This window comes from Pogona vitticeps, chromosome 1, assembly GCF_051106095.1.
Source record: "Pogona vitticeps strain Pit_001003342236 chromosome 1, PviZW2.1, whole genome shotgun sequence".
Classification (NCBI taxonomy): Eukaryota; Metazoa; Chordata; class Lepidosauria; order Squamata; family Agamidae; genus Pogona; species Pogona vitticeps.
Window position 1 is genome coordinate 121,494,314 of NC_135783.1, and position 27,038 is coordinate 121,521,351.

General features: G+C 43.2%; 1 protein-coding gene across 21 annotated transcripts in view; it reads left to right on the forward strand.

Annotated features, from left to right (window-relative positions):
• Positions 1-27,038, forward strand: part of KHDRBS2 (KH RNA binding domain containing, signal transduction associated 2) — a 520,773-nt gene that overhangs the window by 65,063 nt on the left and 428,672 nt on the right. For 20 of the 21 annotated variants that reach the window (XR_012087317.2, XR_012087305.2, XR_012087311.2 and 17 more), the window contains exon 2: positions 21,833-21,960. Coding sequence is in view for 2 of the 21 variants with exons in the window: in XM_073000222.2 (XP_072856323.2) it covers positions 21,833-21,960 (128 nt within the window). In the remaining 19 variants the exon portion in view is untranslated. Of the gene's footprint in view, positions 1-13,633; positions 15,754-20,116; positions 21,961-27,038 lie in introns of those variants that run through there. The other variant, XR_013542164.1, reaches the window with a different exon arrangement.

Consider the following 27,038-nt stretch of genomic DNA (forward strand, 5'->3'; position numbering starts at 1 on the left):
AAATGTCTACCCCAACTTCAGTGAAATTTCAGCCAAACTGCATACTAACACATGAACATTAGTAGCTCTTTGTGAAGTAGTTCCCTATAAAGTAGAATTTTTTACTACAAGAGGTTTCCACTTATTAAACCCGCATCCCAAAAAAGATGGCACATAGAACATGTCTGAAAATCTTTTCTTACAGAAGCACAAATCTTTTCCTATCTAGAATACTCCAGAATGATTCAAAGGCAGTAATAAAAGACAGAGATGATTTTCTTGCAAGCTTTTGTAGAGTACAAAAATGAGTGCTTGGAGGAAGCAAAAGTTGGAAGTTCTCTGCTTGTAACAAAGAATGCTTCTTCTGGAGATGTTCTTGTCAGCAACAAAACTTTGGTGCTATGAAAGCCCAGGAGGGCTACATCTATCGCCTATCAAGGCAGCTGACAGTATTCTGGAATCAATATTGGGCTTTCAATATATTCGCGAAGGCTTTCACGGCCGGGATCTAATGGTTGTTCTGGGTTTTTTGGGCTCTTTGGCCATGTTCTGAAGGTTGTTCTTCCTAACGTTTCGCCAGTCTCTGTGGCCAGCATCTTCACAGGTTGCTGTCCTCTGAAGATGCCGGGCACAGAGACTGGTGAAACGTTAGGAAGAACAACCTTCAGAACATGGCCAAAGAGCCCGAAAAACCCAGAACAACCAATATTGGGCTTGCTCTACTTTCTTTTCTGTAATGAAGAGTCTTAGAAGTAGCGACAGATTAACAGATGTTTGTTTTGACCAGCTGCTAATATTTGCAGTGGCAGATGCGTGTAAAAAAGGCAGCTACAAGATTAGAGAAACAAAATGTGAGCAATCTGAGCAGTTGTTTGGAGACTTTTTTCTTATCAGTAGGTTGTTTATTTTTGCATACTTAGTAAATGCAAAACAAATAATAAATGTTTCTTACATTTTCTTGTCCATTCATGTCTAGGGTTTTCTAAAGACATAAGTTAGTTTAGCTAGTTTTTAGGATGCTAATGGTTGTGGCCCAACAATCGGATCGCATGTATGTTTACTCAGAAGCAGGTGCTACTGTATTCCATTTGAGCAAATGCAGGCGTGAAAAGGACTGCAACATAAGACCTCATTGTATTCTTTTGAGAAACTGGGGTATAAGAAACAGGAACTGCATGTTGATTGATTTGGCTTGTGATTGTAAGGTGCTTGATCTGGGCAAATGGTTGTGAGGTGTTTGATCTGGGCAAAAGGCAGAGGGAGGCGAGAACCCTCCTTTAAAGAAGGATTGGCTTCACCTTAGGTCAAAAGAAGAAAAAAATTCAAAAAATCACCCCCTAGTGGTAGATACAGATTTACCAGCTTTCCATTTGTTCCTATGGGAACTAATGCTTCGACTTAAGAACAGCACCTCGATTTAAGAACGAAAAACAGCAGATATGGTTTAAATGGTTTTCAGTGCATTCCTATGGGAAATGGTGCTTTGATTTAACGTTTCAATTTAAGAACGCAGTCCTAATACGGATTAGGTTCTTAATTCGAGGTACCACTGTACTTTCTATGCGCACACATGACTTATCCTTCATTACCTGCCTTGGTTCAAGTATTCACATATCTAAACTGATTTAAATGGATCTCTTTTTTAAAAGTAGAAGTCCCAGCAGTCGAGGGGAAAAACTACAGAAAAACATTTTTCTTTGCATCATGTGGTAAATGGAAAAATGCAAATCAACCCACCCCCAAACTGTAGTATTTCTTGAATTTTTTTATTATTAATGTGGTCAGCCCCTCAGTCTGGTTGTCAAGTTTGGTGGGGATGTACCTGTGTGGGACTGAGGGAGGAACAAGTGAGTTAAGCCATGACTGACTTTCTTTCTGGTGCACCACTGTATGTAAAGGCACTACACAGTTCTTGCGGATGTGTGTGTGTGTGGGGGAGAAGGCAACTATTTGTTGCACAACATTTAAAGAGGGAAAGTGTTAGTGTTCTACGTAGAATTGTGCTTCAGACATCCTTACAAATAAAGCCTGCTCTTGCCTCTAAATGATCAGCCACAAAACAAAGGAGGCTAGTGTTACATACAGCACTGATGTTACCTGTCTGTCATGGGTTTGGAGGGAAAGTTCCATCCTATGGGGAGTGGAAGGCGGGACATCAGGAGGAGGGGCTGTACTGTATATATATGGAGAAGCCGGGAGAGCTGAAGGAGAAGCTGAAGAGAAGAAGCTGGTGTGGGAGTCTGTGTGTCAGACAGGGTACTACTGTGTGTCAGTCAGTACCTACCTGATAGGTTCAGGTGTTTGTATGGTTAGCCAGAACTGATAGGTTCAGGGTCTGTGCTTTATTTAAAGGTGTTCTGTGTGAACCAAACTGGTGCATGTATGATTGAGACTAAGCCACGTTACTGTATCTTATTCACTTGATCATTTTATTTTTCCCTGTGTGTTATGTAAATAAACCTTGTTCTTTTGTTTGTTAAAAATCCATTCCTGGTCTGTGTGACTCCTTACAGGGAATGGTTGGTGGCAGCTTAGTGAAACTGTGGCATATCCCAGTAGGTCTGGGGTTGTCACATTGATTGGTGTCCAGCGTGTGGGATACGACTGGTCCAGTTGTCCAGTGGTACAGCAAAGCCTTGGCAAGTGTGCCCAGAGCAAGGGGGGGTCTAGTCAGGGACAATCTGAGAGCGCGTAGGTAATCTTCTAGGCTTACCTCACGGGGAGGTACGCTAGTGGAAGAAAGTGTAACCTCAGATTGGGGGCTAGATTAGGGAGCTCTGAGGCAACCTGTTTTGGCGGGAAAAAAGCTGAGGCAAAGCTGAGGGAAGCAGCAGTGATCTAGCTTGTCTGCTGAGAGGCCTAGCAGAGGGGGGTGGACTCTGGCTGGCAACAGTTGCAAGTTAGTGCTGAAAGAACAGCAGCAATCTGTAGAAGGCTGGTTCTGAGGCAAAAGAAAAAAGAAAGTGGTCGCTTTATTTTGAGGCTTGACTTTTGAAAGCAGCCTGTTCTGGGGGGGGGATTATGCCTTTGACTCGAAGCCAAATGGCAGAAATGGGTGAAGTGAGGGAACCCCAGGTGGACCAAGGTTCTGAGGATGAATTTGGCTCAGTGCAGGATGACAGCACGGGAGAACAGAACCCAGAACTCAGAAAAATGCTCCTAGCCCAACAGCATGAATTTAGGATGAAACAATTGGAAAGGGAGGCCAGAGAAAGAGCTGAAATCCGTCAGGCAGAGGCAGATGCCAAGAAAAGGGGAATGGCCATGAGGATGAAAGAGATGGAACTGAAACACCAAATTAGAATGGTACAATTGGAATTGGATTTTCTAAATAAGTTTATTAACAATTTATCAGTTGAAGAAATGTCGAAGAAAGAAAAGTATGAGGCTCAGGTCAGACAAAGTGAGCAAGACTTGAAAAATATAATCAGCAAAAAGACATTAAATTAAAAGAAATCAGAGATAAGACTGAAGAAAAATTAAAAGAGATAAAAGCTAGGGCTGAGGAAGAACTTTTACAGATCAGGGCTGAGTTTGAGGCTAAGCAAAAGGAGCTGGATTTGAGAATAAAAGAGAAGGAATTGCAGCTAGAAAAGAAACCAAAAGAAGGCACACAGGTTAAGGCACAACATCAAAACCTGAATTATTCTGAAGAAAACATGAGGGAAACATGGGACCCTAAGTACTCCAAAGGGTTAGTTCAGAGCCCGCCAAAAATGGGCGGCCATTTTGTTGATAAAACTTCTGGGCAGAGCCAGTCCAGGAACCAGATTTTGGAGGGAAAACCAAAACCAGAGGAGAAAGACTCCAAGTACAGCAGAAAATGTTATTTCTGTCAGGGAAAGGGCCATCTAATCTCAGGGTGTGAGAAATGGAAGCAGATAAAGGGAAATTTGCCTCATGATTTGAGTGGAACCAAGCCAAAAGCTGTGTTCTGTGTCCAGAAAGAGCAAAGCTCCTTGCCACTGAGGGAGCCTGTTGCCATGGCTACTCAATCTGGAACAGTGACATCTGCTGATCAGGCTGAGGAAAATGGTCCTCTTGTGGAGGTCAAGCGCTGCTTATTAGTGAGAACAGATTCGCAGTTGTTTGAAACCGCAGGGGTGGACGTAGGAATACTTGACCATCAGTATAGGGGGCTAAGGGATACTTGTTCCCAGGTGACCCTGTGCCATCCAGATATTATTCCTAGGGAGTATATAATCCCGAATGAGAGCCTAAAGGTGGCAGGGATTGAGGGACAGGTGATCTCGCTGCCAGTAGCTGAGGTACCTGTGAACTTTCAAGGCTGGAGGGGAGTTTGGCGGCTAGCGATTTCATCGACTCTGCCAGCAGCCGTGCTCGTGGGAAATGACCTGGCTGAACATGTGAAACGGGTGCTAGTGATTACACGCTCACAAGCCACCACGGGGACAGTTCAGGGGGGTACTGGAGAGCCCGAGACGGAAGCAGGTGAAGGGAGTTCCGAGGCTGTGGTGGAAACCTTGACCACGGACAGCAAATTTGGCCAAGAGCAAAAGGCAGACGCCACTCTCCAAAAGTGTTTTGAACAGGTGACAGACGCCCAGCTAACACCTGAAACCCCAGTGAGATTTCGAGAGAAAAAGGGAATTTTATATAGAGAGACCCTGAGGAATATCTCAAAAGGGGGAGATGGGATCAGAAGTCAGCTAGTGGTACCTGAAAAGTATCGCCCCATGATCTTACAAAGGGGGCACTCTGACATGTTTGCTGCGCACTTAGGGGTGAACAAAACCCAGCAGAGAATCACTCAGAATTTTTACTGGCCTGAAATAGGGAAGCAGATCAAGGAGTTCTGTAAACAATGTGATGTGTGTCAGAGGCAGGGGAATAACCGTGACAGGACCAAAGCAAAGTTGTGCCCTTTGCCTGTGATTGACACTCCGTTCAAATGTATAGGGGTGGATATTGTGGGACCTTTGCCCAAGGCCACAAAGAGGGGGAACAGGTTTATTCTCACCATTGTGGACCATGCCACGAGGTACCCCGAAGCCATACCCTTGACTAACATTGAAACTAACACAGTGGCAGATGCCTTGGTGGGGTATATGTCCAGGATGGGATTTGCCTCAGAAATAATCACAGATTTGGGCGCGTCGTTTACATCGAAGCTCATGAAACGGTTATGGCAAATCTGTGGAATTAAACACAAGGAAACCACTGCCTATCACCCTGAAAGTAATGGGTTAACGGAGAAGTTCAATGGGACTCTGATGCGCATGATTAGGGCTTACTTGGCAGAGAATCCAAACAATTGGGACCAGAAGCTGCAATCCCTTTTGTTTGCTTATCGATCAGTGCCACAAGCCAGTACCGGGTTCAGTCCGTTTGAACTCTTGTTTGGGAGACGGGTGAAAGGGCCCCTTGATTTGATCAAACAAAATTGGGAGCAGATCACCCAGGATGACCCACAAGACGTTGTGACATACATAGACTCTTTAAGGAATGACCTAAAGAGAAACCTAGAGCTAGCAGCAGAGACCCTGCAAGCTCAAAAGGTCAGAAAGAAAGCTTGGGATGACCAGGAAGGCAGGGAGAGGCACTTTAACCCAGGGGAGGAAGTGCTGTGGCCTAGGCTCTGCAAAGAGAACAAACTGCAGCTGGGTAGCCCAGAAATAGAATACTTGGGTCACATAGTAGGGGGAGGAGTGATAAAACCCCTAGAGGCCAAAATAGAAGCCGTTCATGATTGGCCTAGACCCAACACCAAGAAAAAATCATTTCTTGGGTTGGTGGGCTACTACAGAAAGTTCATCCCGAGGTTTAGCGAGATAGCGACTCCGCTGACCGATCTGACGAGGAAGAAGACTGATGACCGCATCCCGTGGACCAGCGACTGTGAGGAGGCGTTCCAGAGGTTGAAGGAGGCCCTCATCAACTATCCAGTGCTGCGTGCTCCAGACTTTGACCGGGAGTTCATCATCTACACCGATGCGTCTAACAGCGGGGTAGGAGCAGTTCTTTGCCAGGAGGATGAAAATGGTGACCAGCATCCAGTGTCCTACCTGAGTAGGAAACTCCAGAAAGGTGAGAGACATTTGGCAACCGTGGAAAAGGAGTGCCTGGCCATAGTCTATGCGATCCAGAAGGCCAAGCCTTACATCTGGGGAAGACATTTTATTCTGTGCACTGACCATTCACCACTGCAATGGTTAAAGACAATGAAATCCCACAATAGTAAACTTATGAGGTGGGCTTTAAACCTGCAAGACTATGACTTTGAAGTGAAGGTGGTCAGAGGGTCAGTGAACTGTGTTGCTGACGCCTTGTCAAGAAGACCTGAAGAATGAAGACGGCGAAAGAAACATGGACTATGTGTATATTTTGGTGACCAAAGGTTAAATGTACTTGTTTATTAAACATGCTTGATTTGTATGAATAAAGGTAACTTGATGTATTGTAAATGGTAAATGTTTAAATGCCTAATTGATATGTTTATCCTAGAGTAAGTATAGTATTGTATGTTAATGTATAACTGTTTTTGTATGTTTTGGATCCAGGTTGTTTTTTGGAGAAAAGCACCTTAGCTTTCCCCCTACAAAACAACTTATAAAGAGGGGAGGTGTTACATACAGCACTGATGTTACCTGTCTGTCATGGGTTTGGAGGGAAAGTTCCATCCTATGGGGAGTGGAAGGCGGGACATCAGGAGGAGGGGCTGTACTGTATATATATGGAGAAGCCGGGAGAGCTGAAGGAGAAGCTGAAGAGAAGAAGCTGGTGTGGGAGTCTGTGTGTCAGACAGGGTACTACTGTGTGTCAGTCAGTACCTACCTGATAGGTTCAGGTGTCTGTATGGTTAGCCAGAACTGATAGGTTCAGGGTCTGTGCTTTATTTAAAGGTGTTCTGTGTGAACCAAACTGGTGCATGTATGATTGAGACTAAGCCACGTTACTGTATCTTATTCACTTGATCATTTTATTTTTCCCTGTGTGTTATGTAAATAAACCTTGTTCTTTTGTTTGTTAAAAATCCATTCCTGGTCTGTGTGACTCCTTATAGGGAATGGTTGGTGGCAGCTTAGTGAAACTGTGGCATATCCCAGTAGGTCTGGGGTTGTCACAGCTAGTTTGCACACTATAGGAGGTGACAAAAGTTCTGGCTGTGAAAATCAGATGTTTCAGCACATAAGGAATCCTCTCTTCTTCTAATGATGCACTGTTTGTAGTGTATACTGTACTTTATCCTCAGTTTTTGCAACCTGTGCAGACAAGGACAGATCTAGAAGAGTGGAATCCTAGCCATGACTACTTTTGCTGCAACTGGATGTACAAATCGTGTCCCTCTAGACGTTGTTTCACAAGCAGAATAAGTCTCACGAGCCCTAGAAAGCATAGGCATTTATAAGAGTCGATGGGAGTTGCGCCTTCACAACATCGGGAGGACCACAAGTTGCCCACTCCTGGAGTAGAAGAAACTAGGAATAGAAACTTCTAGAAAAAACCTCCTCATATTTATTCAAACGTTCCAGTCAGCTTTTCCTTTTGTTTCCTTGACAGAACATCTTACTTCCATTAGGAAGTTAATGGGGTTTAAGAACATAGTTGTCAGGGTCATTTACTTCCATCTGATATGATAATCCTCAGTTGCGTCATTTCACACACACCCCAAATGTGGTGAAAATATTGCTTGCTTTTCGCATTCGCAGGACAGCAAGGGACATCTTGCCAAATGATTCAGTACAACCTGTGTTGGCAACATATATGTCCCTTTATGATGGCTATTGCTGAGCAAATTCCAGAATCTTCTGCACGTTTCCAACCTTCTGCTGAATGGGTCAATCATGCACACATCTGGGTGGGAATGTTAAAGGGCTCCCCCCCCCTTCCAGTACATTAACAGATTATTCACACACACCCCACAACCCAGGTTCTTTTTGTTGATAGCTGAAAGTATGTTTGATATATGAAACTTTGTACTGTGGCAGAGGGCAAGGTATAAGTCCCATTTCCCCAGTGAAAAGTGCTTTCAGATTTATGACTTCCTATAATGTGGTGTGAAATTGTTAGACTAATCCTAATGGCCAATTTTATGTGCTTGCTCATATTACCATAGTCTGAAGGGCAATTAGTTGAGTGCCATAATTGCATTAGTGATCTGTGCCAAATGCAGAGTTTCTTTCTTCCTAAGGAGAGTGCCCCTACATTCTGTACCTTCTTGACTGGATAGGAAGCTTTTATTGATTTTCATTATTCCACTTACTACAAGTGGAAATTTCAATAAATCATAGTTTAAAGATTTATTTGCACTTTAATGTGAGATGTGTGATTAGTAGAATAGGACTCCCACATGTGACTAGGGTATTTCTACATGCCTGTTAGCAGTATGAGCCGCTGGTTATTTATTGTCTGTTAAGGATATTTCTGCATTTTATATTCTTTTATCTTTATCTCAGCAGAAATTATTAGGAAAATACAGATTAGGATTTAAGCACTGGGACTCACCCACTAGTTCTTTCCAGAGTTTCCTTCTATTTTGTACTACAGCTCCCAGAATATCCTAAGCCAGCATACCCAGTGCACATGCTTGCTGGGGGATGCTGGGAATCATGGTCCAAAAAAAGGAGTCTTCCAGGTGCTTCTTCCTTCACACTTTCCATACAGAAGTTTTATTTTTGGACAGGGGAGCAGGAGACTTGGCTCTGTCAGGGCAGGGCATGATGGCAGAATTCAGTTCTGCTTTGGAAGATGGAGTCTTCTCAGCAAGGAGGAAAAAGAAATTCACATTTACAGTGGGGTCTCTACTTAAGAACTTAATCCGTATTGGAAGGTGGTTCTCAAGTTGAAAAGTTTTTATGTTGAATCTGCATTTCCCATAGGAATGCATTGAAAACCATTTAATCCGTATCTGCTCTTTTCCGTCCATAGAAACTACAGTGGAACCTCTACTTAAGAACTTAATCCGTTTTGGAATGGTGTTCTTAAGTTGAAACGTTCTTAAGTTGAAGCAAAATTTCCCATAGGAATGGACTGAAAACCAATTAATCCGTTCTGGCTGTTTTTTTATTATGCAGTGGTGCGTTCGTACACTGAAGCATTAGTTCCCATAGGAACTAATGCAAAGCTGGTTAATACGTACTCTACCACTAGGGGGAGAATTTTTTTTAACCTAAGATGACCTAAGGTTAAAAAAAGAGCAGGAAAGGTTTTTTTCCTGTTCTTATCTTGGATTTCTGTTCTCAAGTAGAAGCAAAATTTAGCAAATGGAGCTGTTCTTATGTTGGATTGTTCTTAAGTAGGGACGTTCTTAAGTAGAGACCCCACTGTAGTTGGGATTTGTTGTTGTTGTTCAGGATTCGTTTCTTTATAAAAAGCCTTGGGTTCAACTTTTTCTCTTGCAGGACTCAGGGCAGCTTGAGACATACAATTTAAAAATCGTGCCGCTGCAAATCATAATATACTACAGCATTAAAATGCTATTAAATAGATTACCACAACAAAATAAGCACTGAATTGGTGCAATTTAAAAACCATTTAAAACAACAACAACAAAAAGAAGTGGAGCACCCACCATGAAAAGGCCCTTCCTCACCAATCAATCAGAGACCAAAGGCCTGTCTAAATAAACATCTCTGCCTGATGGAGAAGGGGTAGCAGGGATTGGCCAGCCTAGCCTTTCTCAAAAGGGCCTTCCATGAAATTATAAACTTTGAACTGCAGAGCTGAAAAGAACCCTATGGATCATCCAGCCCCTCTCAAGGAGGCACAGTGGGGAACTGAACTCTCAACCTCTGGCTCCAGAGACCTAAATCACTGAGCTATCCATTCATGACAATGGGTAGGGATCTTTTAGTTCTCCATCACTGGGAGGAAAACACAAAAACAAGCTTCTTTTCTCTATTTGCTTCCTTTTGTTTAATGCACATACAAATGTTTCTGTTCATGGAAATGTGTCAAAATGTAATTATTAACATATTTCTGTACCAAAATACACATGGATTACTATGTGGTGAGAAAAAAATTAGTTAGTGAAAATGACAGTCACAGAGGAGGAAGAACAGGATGCCAGCCCATCTTAATACATTGCAGCACTGTCAATAACCCCAAGGAGACCGCTCTCTTGAAGAGCTTCCAGAGACCCATGCTCCTACTGGAGAATCAATGGTCTCTGCTTCTCTTGCTCTGAGTCCCAAACAGTCCTGAAACTTTCTATTTTGCCCCAAAGGATATGACTGGTAAGTCAATGAGAAGCTTGAGGGTCACCAGCAAAGTGTCCAGCCTTTTAGAAAAGGCCACCATTTATCTGATACCAGAACCACTTCGGTTGCCAGCTAATGTGTGTTTGGGCTGGGCTGAGAACAAGGTAAAGAAGGAGTCTTTAGTTCCTACGTAAACTCTCAGTCAACAGGCAGGAACTTCTGTGGGGCTCCAAGGTCCAGCTATTAAATCTGCATGTTTCTCTGGGGTCAGAGAAACAGACAATGGCCTTTTCCAAGGTTTCTGATTATATCGTCAGAGCTTACATGTATAAAGCTATAAATGAATGTGATTTTTCAGAAGTAACCAGTAGAGAGGGTAGAACAAGGGCAGAAAGTACATATCTGCTATCTTGTATTATAGTATGGGTACAGCTCAATAGTTTAAGCCACTCAATGTGTACATATATCTGTTTAATATTATCCAGTTGTATTATCTACAGCAGAACAAAACCCTGTGCAGTGGTATTGTTCTAGGATAATATGAATAATGATACAAATAAACTACAAATCATGTAGTTTTGAATGCCATAATTCCCTGTTTTGTGAAGAACATAAGACACAACATAATCGTTACCTCTTCTTTGAGGCAAGAATTATAAATCTCTAAAGCTTGTACTCAGTGCATATGAGCATTGACATCTGTGAGGATTAAATTAGATGATACGTTTAGCGTGTGTTTAGAAAAGGTACTATTGTGTGGTGAAACTTACCTGTTCATTACAAGCACCCGTTTTTCCTCACCTTGGAGTCTCATATTTCATGATAGATCAATGGAAGGTAAATATGGGTTTAATTTGCAAGTCAGATTGCTGAGGCAGACATTTCTGAGGAAACTGTGGGTAGGTGAGTGGAAATGAGTTTATCATCTAGATTATCCGTTTCCCTTAGCAGTGAGTTTCACTCTATACCTGTGGTGCTCATGCTTACATTTTGTATCATGGCAGAAGCTAGTCAAACATTATCTTTCCAAAACCCTCCTTGAAATGTAGTTTTGTGTACTGGCCCGAGATATCTTTGACAGAAGAGCTCAGAACATTGCTTGATTTAACTGGGAGAAAGCAAGATGGTTAAACTGGTCCAAAACCATTACATGTTTCTGCTGTAAATAAAACCTGAATAGAAACGTCTAATTCTTGATATGCATCCTTTGTAGATATTGTTTCATAAGTTCATTATATAACAGCAAGACTGTATGATTCGCAGGTGAAAGAAAAATTGAATTTATGATGGGAATGTGGATTCTTATAAACAATATAACGGACATCCTTAATACTCATAATCAAGTAATTGCTATCTCTTGGAACAAAACCCTGCGTGGAGAGGAACTAAGCAATGTTAGCATTGTTGTTCAGGAGGGCAACCAGAAGCTAACAGCTTGGTAAGGTATATTCTATTTTGTGATAGACTGGAGAGGCTGACAAGAACATTTGTTACTTGATGAGTTTTGACATGCTTCAGAATGTAAGAGATGTTTCTGCTGGGGGGTGTTTTTTTAATGGAAAAACTATATTCATGATGTGAGTTTTGTAACAGATGTCAAATATACCAACGTGAAGTATAATTAACTGCATTTTATTGGCATGGAAGCAGTAAAGTTGTTCTTTGAGACATGAAAGATGCATATAGTCTGTCTCCTTGCCAGGAGAATATAGGATCTATTCAGGAATTCAGGACAGCTGTTCTGTAAAAGTGTTGGGATGGAGCAGCAGAAGAAGGATCTTGGCAACTCTACTCTACTTCAGCCACTGTCCTGGCCACCCTTCATGTGCTGAAGGATCATTTTGTACTTATGGAGGCTCCCTACGTGATCCAGAATGTTGATCTCACTTGTTGATCTCCCTTCCGTTCACTCCCGTACACACTTGTTGAAAAACAGTCCTGACAGTTGCATTGCATTTGAGTGAGGAGTCAGCTTCTGGGATTTTCCCTTGTGTGGTGTCACTTTGTGAATGGTGTTTGGGAATCAAGCTGTTAGTTCAATTTCTAACCACAGTTAGTAATCATATGCAAGCAAAGCATTCTTTAGAAGGCTATTTAGTAGCCTTGTCTAGTGGGATGTGCGAGGTGTAGTCTTTAGTAGCTTATACAAAAGGAAGTCTCATTTAGTTTAATGGGAAGCTCTTTTCTAGTCAGCATGCATTAGGATTGCAGCCTTAATATTGTTGCAGATGTAGAACATGCTGGATAACTCAGTGGTTAAGAAGTTGCAAATTCAATTTCCCCCTGTGCCTCCTTAACAGGGACTGGATTTGATGATCCGTAGGGTCCCTTCCAGCTCTGCAGTTCTAAAACTACCTTTTTATACAGATGGGCACTGTCTTCAGAAAGTGTGCTCTGAAGGTCGGGGAGAAACCATCAAAGCTCACTTTTGACTAAGAGATCAATTTGAAATCTACTCAGCTGTCTGGATGAGAATTGGAAAATATTGTTTTGGACTTCCCTCTGAAAACAAGGGAATATTTGTGGTAGGGAGGTGAACTTGTTGTGTTGTTCCTGTTGTTCACTTTGTATATGTGTATTAGAACTACTTTTTATTTGGGGTAACAGTACTTCCCACTATCCCCCATTTTTTTGCGGCATACATGTTTTTAATGTGTGTAGCAAATGCCTTCTGCAGGTCTTCCAGAAAAAAATGCATGAGGAAGAATGAATGTTAATTCAATCTCTTTCTTCTATTTTTCTATCCCTCTGTGCAGGTGGAGGGTAATTTTCTGAAAAGAAATAACTTTTTGGCCCTGGGAGACTCTCCACAAAATTGGAACCCTGGAAAATCAGGGTAGCAAATCACAGGGAGAGAGACTCCCCATTCAGAAGTTGTCTTCTACGTGTAGAAGGCCATGGAAATGAGTGACGAAGATGGCTAGCATGCTCTTTTCCTTGACTTGCTGGATAGCTCAGAGGAGCCAGAGGTTAGGAGTAGAGATGGGGGGGGGTATATTTGTACACAAATATGGAGCCCACAAGCATAGGTGGCTGGCCCGATTAACCCCCCCCAGAACCCGCTGGACCACTTAACCATGTGGCATGCGGCATGCATGGTCAGTGTCATCTTCAGCATCCCAATCATGGCAGTGGCCTAGCTGCCACAGCCCACCACCACCCCCTGCTTGCCTAGCCACTCTGTGGCTGAGCAGGGAGACTCATCCTCTGCCCCTTTGCTGGAGTGGCTGGGCAAGCAGGGAGGCAGGGCTGTGGCAACCCGGCTACTACCAGGATTGGGGTGTTGAAGATGATGCCGGCCTTGCGTACAGTGGTCTGACGGGTTCTAGGAGAGGGTGTTAATCAGGCTGGCCTTGTATCCTGGTGGGTTCTGCTGTGGGTGTTATAATCGGGTGGTCACCTGTGCTGGCAGGCTTCATATTTTTATACGAATGTGAAACCTCCATTTCTAGCTGGACATTCAGTTCTCCACTATGCTGCATTGACAGGGGCTGGACTTAATGATCTATAGAGTTCATTCCAGTTCTGCATTTCTAAAATGGTTGTGGTTATTGCTGCTGCTGTTATTGTTGTTGTTAGTTGTGTGCTTTACACAGATCTGCAAACCCTGAATAAGATTCTTTTTAAATTGCCGGTAATGGATTTTGCCACTTTTGTTCCCCCAACTAATTTTTGTGGAGTCATATACAACTCCACAAAAATGTGTGTTGGGGAGAGTGAAATACTACACAGAAGTTCTGTTGCTTTGTGAGAGGTGACTGATACTTCTTCAGCTCTAGGATGCTGTTGTGCCTTTTTCTTCTCTATAAAATCTATATATTTGTGAGCAAATAGGTATGATAGGTATACTACAAGTCTCTAGATCTCTGCTGTCTGAGAAAAGTGTAAAACTGTCCTGGAAATTCCAACTGCTCAGAGGAGAAGGGAGAGTGAATCCCTGCTCCCTTGCGCTCTCTCTCTCTCCTCCCCCCCAATTTTTTCTGGACAGTTATTAGGCTTGCCAGATTATTATCAGGTATTCCTGTGCAGAGGTAGTAACATAACAAGGGGCTCAGATGCAGCATCAGAAACCAATGGTGGGGTGGGAACAAAGCCATCTCTCTCTCTCTCAATCTCTCTCTCTCTCTCTCTCTCTCTAATAAAATAGGAGTGAAGGTATGTTTCTAATCTCTTGAGGAGGACAATTATAAAGCTTTCATAAAGCCAACAATTATGCATGGATAACTCATACATGAGAGGAATTATGATGTGGTTGCTTCAGTAGGCTCCTAATTATATTTCAGGTTCCTAGATCATTATTAAATATAATTAATGTTTTTAATGAAATAGCAGAGAAGTAGGGTAATAGAATGCCTTATGTTTATTCATCATTGTTTTGAAACAAAGAGTTTAATCTGACCCAAAGCTCACGGCTTAGGCCCAGCTGTTCTCAGTATACGTGCTGAAGACAGAAGCAGGTGAAGTTGTAGTCAAGGAGAGAATAAGCAGCATCCCCTTGCTTCAGATGCAGAATCCCAGTAGTTTTACAGTGCTTGCAACTTCCACTTCTTAATAGGCCCCCTCATGCAGAATCAGAGCTTCAGCTATATTGCTTCTTGCACTCATAAATAGACAATTTATGTTTTCCTAGGTGTGTGCCCCCTATTTCTCAGTATTGATCCAAAGTCCAAAACATTAGATTAGAGACACTCAAGTCAGCAGAGGCTTTGGTGTGGGAGGCAGCTTAGAGACTTTACAAAGCCAGTATGGATTGACCTGTATCATCCCTTGATTGGATTAAAAAGGCTGTTAGACCCACTGGCCCTAGAAATGCACACACAAAGACACTGGTTGTCCAGGCAGCCACTCACTGTCAAGAGGAAGCATCAACCAGATTGGCTGTAATGCTCACTTCCATTTTGTGAAACACCTGTTTCACGAGCCACACACCACACACGGTGGACCATGACTAAATGCAACACACAGCATTCACAACAAGAGCAGAGGCAGGCCATAAACCTCTTGTCACTTGGAAAAAGGGCAGAGAAAAAAATGATAGATCCGTCACTATACAGATGGACATCTGAAGAGTCTTGATCTTTTTTTAAAAAAATTCTAATACTTAACACACATGGTCCAAGATGATGCAGATTAGAACTGGATTATCCACTGGCGTTTATATTCCCAAAACACTCCAGTCAGAGGTTTGCCCTTTAAAAGAATTCAGAAATGTCCCAGCACCTGTCTGTGCATGTGAGCGCAGTTTTGCTCTATGGCTTTGCTCTATGGTGATGTGCCATCAAGCAGAACTAATATATCGCAACCCAAATGGGGCTTTCAAGATAAGTGAGAGGTTTAAGAACTGGCTTTACCAGTTCCACTTCCCCAGTGAAAGGGGAGCAGGGATTCAAACCCAGGCCTCCTGAGCCCTAGGCCATCACTCTATCTACTACACAAGGTAAATAGTTTGATACTTCTCCATTTTTAAATCATCATTTAAGAAAAGAGAGAAGCCGTAGCATGGAGATAGGTGCCAAGAGGCAATGGTAAGGCAAGGAGCAGGAAGACCCAATGTTGGCATTTGAGGAGGCACTGGCACTAATCACATTTTCTATTGGTGGTGGCAAAGATAGAGGTAACCGACAAATCAGCTACGGTCTGTTCGAGATGCTCCCACATCTGGGAAACAATATGCTTATGAGAGTTAGGAGGAAAGTAAATATTCATGATCAACGTTGGGGAGTTTTTATCTAATATGCGGACCACCAGGGAGCTGCTGTTTTTTTGAGAAGACAATACTAGCTCAGTTTTCATAGAACTTTTGGTCAGGATCGCAAGGCCAGCAATCATACGGCCATGCTTTTCCCTACGAAAGGCTGGCAAAGTAAAGCTTTGATAACCGGGAAGGGTTATTGCCTTGTCTGTCCAAGTCTCTTGGAGACAAAGGATGTCATGTTGCCTTAAATAATCGAGAAATTCCGCATTATGCTGTTTCTTGGACCAGCCCACGACGTTCCAGGACAAAAGTTTCAGGATACCCTTGACAGGGGGGGCATCAACTGGGGACGGCGACTGGCAGCCTAGTCAAGGTTGGGACGCAGAGGACACAGGGACTATTGAATTAAGGTCAGGCGGGACCATGGATGGAATGTTTGTTGAAGGTTCATTCCCAGTATCATGTAATTGCTTCATAGGCGTCGACTTCTTGGGACACAAAACCGAAGGAGTGGGGTTGTCTTGGAGGCCAAAGGTGGGAAGGGCTTTGGCCTGGGACACCAATTCATCACAGGCAGCACCTTTCTTTTCTGAGGCAGAGGAAAGTGGGGTTGATCGAGGGGATGGATTGTTCTTGATGGTCGCCTCCACATTGTCCAGCGAACTAACAACTTGGGGAGAATGGGACGCCTGTCCGATGGGAAGGGGCTGGTGAATGGAGGTTGACCTTGGATGGTGTGCTGAGGTGGGTTTAATATCCCGGTACTCCAGGCCCGGCGGCTCTTCAGCAGGTGGTTCTGACAGATGTAAAGAATTGGACTTCATCTTAAAACGTAGGTGCCCGCTCACCTGCTTGAAGACTCTCTGGACCCCGATGTAATAGGCAGACAGATCATTTTTCTTTCTGAAAATTCTGTTGCATAGGTCCTGAGTTTTCATTGTAAGAAAGAGCCGCTTATATCCTCTGACTGTTGGTAGGTAGTAAAAACACTCTAAATCCAGTACGTCTATGTTAAGACCCAGTAGTAGAGATAATGTTTCAGCAATTCTGGGCTTGTTGGACCATTGTCGGGCTTCACTGCCCGGAAGCGTCAGGAGCACGTCTCGGGGGGACCAGATCAGCTGAGTTTTTTTGTTGTTGGCTTCATTAACGTCCTCCTTCGAGACAGCTGGCAGTCTGGCATTTAGAGGTTCAAGGAGGCTGGCAGTGTTGGCTTGGAAGCATAGGTTAGCAGCCGAGTGAGTGCTCTTCCGGAAGTCGCCACCAGAGGGGTGTGAGCTCTGGTCTCCGGCCATTTTCGCCGCGTTTGTTTGAATTGAGGCGATTTGCTTTTCAATTGAGCACAGCCTTTCCAGTAATACTAAAAAAGCACGGGCTGCAATCAAGCATGAGTCCCCCAACTTTTGCTCCAGGGACAGGGAAGTGTCCGCAAGGGGGCCCTGCGGCCGTGATGGAGTGTTAGATGCAGCCAGATATTCACGCAGAAAGGATGGAAAATGGTCATTCAGTCCTTCCTTGTCTTTTGGAAATTGGCCAGGGCCAGAACCACCCTCCTCAGAGGCAAGGGAGGTGTTTAAAGGAGTGTCTTTAGCAGCCGATAAGCCCATTAAGTCCGGGGGAGAATTGCTTGCCTCACGAGGAAGCAAAAGGCTCGACGGCGTTGGAGCTTGGGCAGATGAGGACGGCTCTTGAGGCTCTTGAGGCTCTTGAGGCGGCTGCAGAAACGAATCAATGTGAGATTGCACAGCCGGCTCCTGCCGCTGTTTTTTTGGCTTCTTAATAGCTTTCCCTTTTTTGTGGTCTTTGGAGGGGCTGGACCTCCTTCTCTTGGCTCTCAGAACCAAAGACATATTGTTCAATAAATTAACAAGTAAGGGTTACCTGTCTTGTCCTCCTTGTGTTAGGGAGCGTCTTTCAATAGCCCATCTGAGTAAGCTTCCAGGTTCCAAGTTAGATCGGTGATAAATGTGGGATGTAAAATGTAAAATGTGAAAACCTCCGAAGTTCAGTTCTGATTTAGATGAGAGCAAGTAATAAGTCTTCCAGCTCTAAGTTGTGGCTGAATGCAGCTGTTGTTGTTGTTGAGAGTGGAGTAGAGCAAAAACTATTCTCTGCGTCCTTCCCCTTCAGTCGCTAGGAAGCCAAACTCCCTAGGTTCTTATCGCAGTTATTAAAAGAGAAAAAGGTTAAAAAGGCTTGCCAAAACCAAGATAAAAAGCTGGAGGTCGGAGTAACTAAAACTTAAAGCTTAAAAACATAAACTGTTTGGACTATCTAAAACTATTTCAAACTAATTAGGACTGCTAAAAAACTCCATTTGCTTATTATTTCTAATGCTGCCCATGTTTTCTACTCTGTCAGCAAGAAAATATGTTCGTTGCTCCTTTGCTGAGTTGTAGCAGGTGTGCAAGGTCATGCAGGTTAGGTTCTTGGCAAAGAAGAAACCACTGGTGCAGTGCCTTCAAAAAAGGGGACCCCTGTCTCCCTGAGAATTACAGGCCAATCAGCCTTCTTTCAATAGCAGGCAAGCTGTACGCCAACTATCTTTTGGTCCATCTTAACACCTGGATCACTGAGAATAACATCCTAGGTATTGAACAGATTGGGTTTAGACCAGGCCACTCCACCTTGGACCACTGTGCAGTCCTGTCTCATCTCGCTTACAAGTACTCCATAAAAGCTAATTCAAAATTATTTGTAGCTTTCTTAGACTTAAAAGCGGCCTTTGACAGCATTGACAGGCAGCTACTCTGGGTCAAGCTGGAGAAAACCGGAATCCCTTCCAGCCTGATTAACCCCATCAGGCAACTGTATTCTAACACCTCCTGCAGGATAAGATGCTCTTGGGACGGCCTCCTTACAGAAGCGATCCCTACAAATAAGGGAGTCAAGCAAGGTTGCCCATTGGCCCCGACTTTATTCAACCTGTTCCTAAACGATCTGGCTCCAGAACTGTTAACTGTCGATGGTCATTCTCCAACTCTTGGAGATCGCAAGATCCCAGTCCTTTTATATGCCGATGACGCTGTACTTATCTCGCGCTCTCGGCTGGGCCTTAAAAGATTAATAAACAAGTGTCTGGACTATTTATCCATTAACAAACTTCATTTAAATTATCTGAAATCAAAAATTCTAGTTTTCTCCAAGTCCCGCAAAATATACAAATGGACCTTTAACCGTCACTCAATTGAACAGGTGAGGACCTTCAAATATCTGGGATTACTATTCTCAGCTGACTGTTCCTGGGTGGGCCACCGTAATATGGCACATGCAACTGCCAAAACATCTTCTACGGCTATCTCCAGATTCTTCTATAACAAAGGGGGCCGCCTAATCCCGGCAGCCCTCAAAATATTCAATGCCAAATCCATTTCTCAAGCTTTGTACGGCATCCCTATTTGGATCAACGCCTATCACAAATCATTAGAAAATTTTCAATCAGTTTTCTTGAGAAGAATCATGGCCATGCCAAACTGCGTGCCGTATGAGGCGTTATGCCTCGAAACGGGACAACTCCCAGTAAAGGACGTTGCTTGGCACAGAACTTGCAAATATTGGCTAAGAATATACTTTGACCCCTCCCAAACAACCCTACTCTATCATCTAAAAAAAGATAGTTGCCCTCCTGCTGATGGCTGGCTAAGGAAGATTGAACAGATTGGTCTAGATCCGGAGTCCTTGGGTTCTCTCACGTTCCAGGCCGCCTTAAAAACCGTCAAACAAAGACTGGTCGACATTGATTCGCAAAACTTATTAAGTGCCGCAAACAGATCTTGCTCACCTCTGTTCTGGAAACTTCCCCTGGTAGTAGGCAGCCCACCGGCCTGCATCTCCATACTGCATAATCCCGAAATCAGAAGGGCAATTTCGTTAGCCCGCTGTAATTCAATTCCCTCGGCGGTGCTAACAGGCCGATTTAATAATATCCCCTTCAATAACAGATTATGCCCCTGCATGATGAATGTTGTAGAGACGTTACCCCACATCTTATTTCATTGCCCACTTCATTTGACCGCGAGGGACAAATTCCTCGCCTCCTTTCCACAACGAAAGCCCTGGCTTACTGACGAAGCATATTTTAGTCTTATTTTACAGCGGTCCGACGAGCACTTTTTGACTATCCTCGGCAAATTTTTGCTAGACATAATCCAAACTAATACAGAACGAGAATCCAATCCTAAGTTTTAGTGTTTTAGGGGCTGTCCCCACAAGTTGTACTTTGTACCCTCTGTATGTCTGTATGCGCTTTTTATGCCAATAAAGGTAAAGTAAGTAAGTAGAGGTAACCGCAACAGTGCAGGGATAGGTATAAAGAGGTAGTGGTGCAGGAACAAGGGACCAGGGAGATCAGGAATACATCAGGATGTAAAGCTTGGAAATTACCATTATAAAGGAAGTGGGAAATACCAGCAATTGTCAGAGCAGATAGTCTACCAAGAGGAAGAACTGTGGTGTCACACAATGTAATAAACAAATGAAGCCGTGGCATGGGAACACAGATGGAATCTCCCTACTTCCCATAGGGGATGCATTTGCTTCGTTAACATAGCATAGACTCCCACTCTTCTAAATTGGGTGTAACCCTATCAAGGTGCTCAACAAAAGGGTTAACCTCAGTCCATGAGCAAAGGGAGCAGGCTAGCCTCACCTCCTCTGTCCTTGCTCCCATGGGTAGAGAGTAGAGACGAGCACTTACTGCAATTTGGTGATTAGGTGTGATTTGGTAGATTGAGCCCACATTTGGTAGACTGGGCAGGCACTCCAGATTCCACACTCCACCTCCTTTTGTGGGCACCAAGTCAGAGGAGGAGGCAGGGCGGGAAAGCCCATAGTGCTGCTCCTGAGGGGGCACCCACAGGAGGAAGCAGGGTATGGAATTTGGGGCACCCATATATCTCCTGTGGGCTCAATCCAGTTAACTGCACTGAGGTGCAGTATGTGCCCATCTTTAGTAGATAGCTAGGAGAGGAGAGCAGCCTCTACACGTAGGGCTAGCCATGTGATCAGATAACCTGAAATATCATTTTTTTCTGACCTTGTGGACATAGTCCAGGTGGCGAGACAGCTCTTCTCTAAAGATGTAACTTTCCATACAGAAGCTCTAGAAAGGAGAGAGGTAGCCTGCTCCCCCTGTTGATGGATTAAATATTAATTCTTTCATTGACTGCCTAAATAGGGCTTGCATCTCCTGAGTACAGCAGAACTTAAAGAAAACCTGGCTTACCAGGTTACATGATATCCCAGTGCCACTGAGAAAAGTCCATTTTTTAGTGGCTAGGCAGGCAACAATATATATGTAGCAGCTTCTGCAGTTGCTGCCATTCTGGCTATACATTTCTATTTCACAAAGCTTTATGTATAGTACATGTCACATATAGGGTATTTCTAGGCTCTGTGCTGTTTGCTGGGGCTTGAGGAAGGCTCATTGCCTGTCTACAGAGAGACTTTATTCCAAGCTCTTTGTCACTGTTGCCAGGGAAGAAACAACAAGAAGGCTCAGGAGTGGTGATTTTAAGACCTCGTGCTTCAAAGCACATGATGGACCCTAGTGCATCGGTTCCTTCTTTCCTCCTGATTTTTTGGCAGCAGATATCTTTGCACTGAGCCAGTGAGCCTTGATGGCTGCTGGGGGAAAGCAGAATTGGCCACCTCTCTTATGAAACTACTTCATACACAACAATTAAATTTTCTCCTCCTCTTAACACTGCTCACTATGAGAATTGTCTCTTGCCCTGTGGACATTAAGAAGCACAGCAATTCGGTGAGGAATCTGAGACATGATAACCCTAATCAAATGTTCTGATACCATTGAAAAGACTGTCACAATTAATCATGGGAGACATATTAAACATATAACAATATTATACCAGTAAGTTTCTTTCTCTCTCTCTCCTCTCTCTCTCTCTCTTTCAGAATAATGCAAATTCCAAACAAGAAAATAAGCCTCTCACAAATAATAACAGTCTCATTATGTATTTTTTTTATTCAATCTTCCCAGAAATTGAAAAGTTCCAGAGTTCTGAGGAAAAGAAGGACGATGAAGAAAAGAAATATCTTGATGTCATCAGCAACAAAAATATAAAGCTGTCTGAAAGAGTATTGATTCCTGTCAAACAGTATCCAAAGGTATTATTTATTTATTCATTTGAAATATTTTTTGCTGCACCTTTCTTCTGAAAGCATCCATCTATTATAATTATATAATATAAGATACACTGTGCTATCTTGATAAATGGTTGTGGTTATGGTTGCAATAAGATACCATGCTTAAAATGTGAACTTAGAGTGCTGCTAAAGGAGAATGAGGAAGAGAGCCTTTAAGTAACAATTTTGGCATCCTCATTTTTTTTCCAGAGTGTGAGCTTCCTCTGTCTCTTTTAGAGGCAGACATTTTGGTGGAGCAATGTTAGAAAATCAGCACTTTCCTTCCTGCCTCATTTGATGGGACAGCTTGGGTTACCCCTAAGGAGAGCTCCCCAGACAGCAAGAAGCATTGAGAGACATTTATTTCCCTGACACTCTCCAGTTGACTTCCCTCTGAATTTTTCCACCTTCTGTTTGACAGGAGAGAGATTTTTGGACTAGGAGTCAGGAGACCTGAACTGAAATTCCTACTCTGCCATAGAAACTCACTTGGGTGGTGCAAATAAAACTGCTCCTTAAGTATCTCACATACTTTGAAAACCTTATTAGAATTGTCGTAGATCAAATGCAACTTGATGGTGAATAACTAAATTTGGGTACCCCAAGGCAAAGCCCCGATTTAGTACCAGCTTTGATTAGAATGAATTAATGCATTATTTTCATCAAGTGCTGCATCATTTCAGAGTGAATGTTGCAGAAATACACACAGAATAGAGACTGGGACAGGGATCATAACTGTGTTCAAATATCCATTTTCCTTACAAAAACTCCCTTAATGTTTTCCCTTATGTTAGAAAGAATAGGTAGCAGGTAAGAGAAATGATTTCAGGCTGATGCCACTGCCAACTGGAATACACAGCATGTACCACATTGAGGGGAAAGTTGTAGCTTGTGAAAGTTGCTTTTTTTTTGGACTGTTAACTCCCGGAAACTAGGGAGGCCACTCTCACATAATCAAAAAAGAGGAGAGGTGTCACCAAAAGATAAGACAAAAAAGGATGTTGGTTTGCGTAAGATTGTGTATGTACAGGCGCAAAATTAGAAACGAATTTTATAATTTTAACAGAAATACAGTGCATCCCACCTAAATGAGAAACAAAGTGACTCAGTGACATTTGTATCTGCTGCTTCTGTTGTCCAGGAGACCAACTCTGGGTGGGTAACTTTAGCATCCCTGGTCTCTCTTCTTCAACTTCAAATCAGACTTTGACTGGACTTCAAAACAGAGGCTGCCTTCTGGGAACGTTTCAACTTGGAGTCTGTCTTCCTTAAAAGAGTCCATATGGCTACCCTAACAAAATATCCCAGGCAGCATGGGGGATCCTGGCAACTGTGGTGCAACCCCACTCACCCACCCCCAGTGTCCAAACCCACCTTTCTGAAGCTCTGAAATACAATCTCTGTGACAGTCAATGGATATTTTGCCTTTGATTTCACCCAGAGTGGGTTGCAATGCCTGCCTTTCAAAGAAATGTTGAAGATCATTTACCAAAACGGTGTTGAAACAAACCTATTCTTTCCAAGACTACTTCGATGCTTGGTGGATTTGTTTCCATTTATTGTGAAAGCTCAGGATGGAGTTTTCAGCAATCTGCTTCATGTCTCAGCTAGATCAGTTTCAATTGGTTTTAAACGCCTATCCCTACATTGTGTACAGCAATTACCAGTAACCCAGCCTGCATGTATTAAAGGTGAAATCCAACACCACCATCCTAGTTTACCAGCAAAGTAACCCAAATACTGAAATTATTAGTAGTATGCCAGTGCCCTTAATAATTGAAAGTCTGTCTGTCCGTCCGTCCGTCCGTCCGTCCGTCCGTCCGTCCGTCCGTCCGTCCGTCCGTCCGTCCGTCCGTCCTTCCTTCCTTCCTTCCTTCCTTCCTTCCTTCCTTCCTTCCTTCCTTCCTTCCTTCCTTCTTTTTCAGAGATCTTTTTTTTCCCCAAGAAGTTTACAAATATATACATTTTGATAGTGAAGGAGACAAGTAAAAGGAATGGAGATGCAATGTTATGGAGGAAGGGGTTGCTCTGTCTCAGGTGTGCCCACCAGCATCATGGCAGGTCAAAGGGGCTGCTATTGTTTAAGGCGATTCTATCAATGTCAGCAAGACTTTGCGCTGGCACGCCCAGGGCTAAAATGTTTCTACCTGACAGTGGGGCTGATTTGAGGTAGCCCTGGTTTACCACTCTCCCCATGTCCCAACACTCTGCCTTTGAGGGTAGACTGAGTTCATCTCAGAGGTGATGTTGAACTATTCAACTAGGCTAATCTATTGATAGTCTGGCTTTTGATACTGTTGATCACATTATCCTCCTGGACAGACTGTCAAGTTTGTGGATCTGGCTGGAGGCTGGTGCTCAGCTGACTTCACTCCTTCCTCAGTGATTGTGTCCAGAGCGTGCAGCTTGGAGAGGAATTGCTGGCCCATTGGACCCTCAATTGTGGGGTGTCCCGAGGTCATCAATCTCCCCACTGCTATTTAATACCTATGTGAAGCCTCTGGGAGAGGTCATCTGGAGATTTGGACTCTATCTCTCCTTTACACCCTTTACAGTAGATGCAGTCTGGGTGCTTGAGTGCTGCCTGGCCTCAATTCTGGAATGGATCAAGGATAGCGGATGAAACTGAACCTGGACAAGGCAGATCTTTCTTCTGGGGGGGCTGCCCTTGATTGTTTTATGCTGTTTTACTGATTGTTCTGTTCATACTGTTGATTATTTCTTACTCGTCCATTTATTATTGCACTTTATTTATTTGTTGTCACCCCCCCAGAGTAGTGCTTCACACTAAACCGACAGTGTAAAAATAGAATAGAATAGAATTTAAAGGAGAACATTCTGTAGAATTCCAGGTTCTCCACATATCCATTCATGGACTTTGGACCTTCCTCATGTGATCTCTGCTCCCCCAATTTTTTCTTTGAAAAATGGTATGTGTTTTTAAATGGACCCCCCCCCCTACTTCTGTCTGTTAGTGGCCAAAATATTTCTAAACAAAATATTTTTAAAAGGATTTGGGGTATGTGTGTGTGTTGGAGGGGCAGAGCCATTGAAGGTCCCTCCAAACATGGGAAAAATCACCCTTACACCACTTATAACAGTGGTCCTCAACCTTGGGCCTCCGGATGTTCTTGGACTACAACTCCCAGAAGCCTTCAACACCACCTCTGCTGGCCAGGATTTCTGGGAGTTGAAGTCCAAGAACATCTGGAGGCCCAAGGTTGGGGACCACTGCCTTATAAGACATAAGAGGTTTCTTGGAGGGATGTGCAAGTGGACATACGGACCCAATGCCTGTATGTTGCTGACCCTGATTTAAAAGACGTCAAACATGTTAAGAAACAGACCTGGGGAATTTCTTGCACTGCAGACTGCATCACCTCTCATATAAAAATTTGATTTCTTCCCATTTATTTCCCTTGAAGGAAAAGAAGAATTTACATCTCAAAGGAATGATTGGAAGGAAGTTAATATGTCACTTCTCCACACCAAAATTCCTCAATATATATCTGCATAACAAAGAGCTAGACAGGAGATAATTTTCTTTTATTGTTTTGGGTGTTTTTTTTTTAAAGATAAAGGAAAGGAATGCTGTTTTACCCTTTGAAGCCTTGTATTTTACACAAATAGTTGTTGTACCAGCACTATTCAAACTGAAATTGTAAACACCTCCATTTATCTCCTGTGCAATTTTTCCTGCTGATTTATTGTCACATGGTATTTGGCCTTGTGATTAGCTTTGATTACGTTCCCCACTTTTCACTTTATTCTTTCATCAGCAGTAGCAATAAATTACAATGGGTAAAAAAAACCTTATCGACCCAAATGAGAGGAGTGTGAAAAAAGAGGTAGAAAGGTAGGAAATTGATTCTGCAATTGGCATTGGCCTCCTGAATGGTGAATATGAAGCTGATGAAGGATAATCATCAAAATGGCAGAAGCCACTAGAACTGTACATTGTTAGAGAACTGCTTGCTACTGTCTTGTTGGGAGTTTGCACTCCTCTGAAATGGAGGATGGTTGTTGTACCTCAGATGCATCTATATTGCTCTTCACTTGGAGCATCAGAGGTGCTTTTGCAGCCCATCTCATTGTTTACATGTACTGGGTGAGTGGGTTCAGCTTCCCTTCACCCTATTATTTTACACCTTGAAAGTTTAATAGGGTTCATATCTTGGACTAAGGTCAAGAACCAACATTCAGTAACTTTGGTCTTACCTCTGATGGATCTTAGACCCAGGCCAATGGGATATTCACTGTCCACGTCTTAAGGAGCACAACGCTTTGGCTGCTCACTGTCAATTATTATGTTGCCTTTCATCTAAATATGCAAGAATGTACTCTTTTCACTCTTGCAGGTGAGAACATGAAATGTCCTGGAGGGTGAGATTACAGGAGGCTTGGTGCATTTTTCACATGTTGGAACTTTTTTGTGAAAAATCCATGGTGTGTGTGTGTGTGTGTGTGTGTGTGTGTGTGTGTGTGTGTGTGTGTGTGTGTGTGTGTGTGTGTGTGTGTGTGTGTGTGTGTGTGTGTGTGTGTGTGTGTGTGTGTGTGTGTGTTCAAAACCACTTGAACCACTTGGCCAGAATCCTGCTGCCTGACATGATCAAGTAAGGTTTTTTGTGAAAAATCCATGGTGTGTGTGTGTGTGTGTGTGTGTGTGTGTGTGTGTGTGTGTGTGTGTGTGTGTGTGTGTGTGTGTGTGTGTGTGTGTGTGTGTGTTCAAAACCACTTGAACCACTTGGCCAGAATCCTGCTGCCTGACATGATCAAGTAAGGTCAATCACAGAAGCAGTGGTAGCCATTTCCAAGGCTTTCCATTGTCCACCTATTCCTTCCTAGCTGTGCAATCAATCAAAAGTGGGTGCTTCACTTTATGATCATTTATGTTAAGAAGTGTTTAAGTTAATGGGAAATGCACATTAATTAACAGAATTAAATGCACATTAATTCTGTTCATTTTAAGCTATGGTCACATTTTTGTACCTTATGAATTAATTCTGCTGTAGACAATACTATAGTCTACTTTAGTCAGTGAAGTTGGTCATAAGCTGATC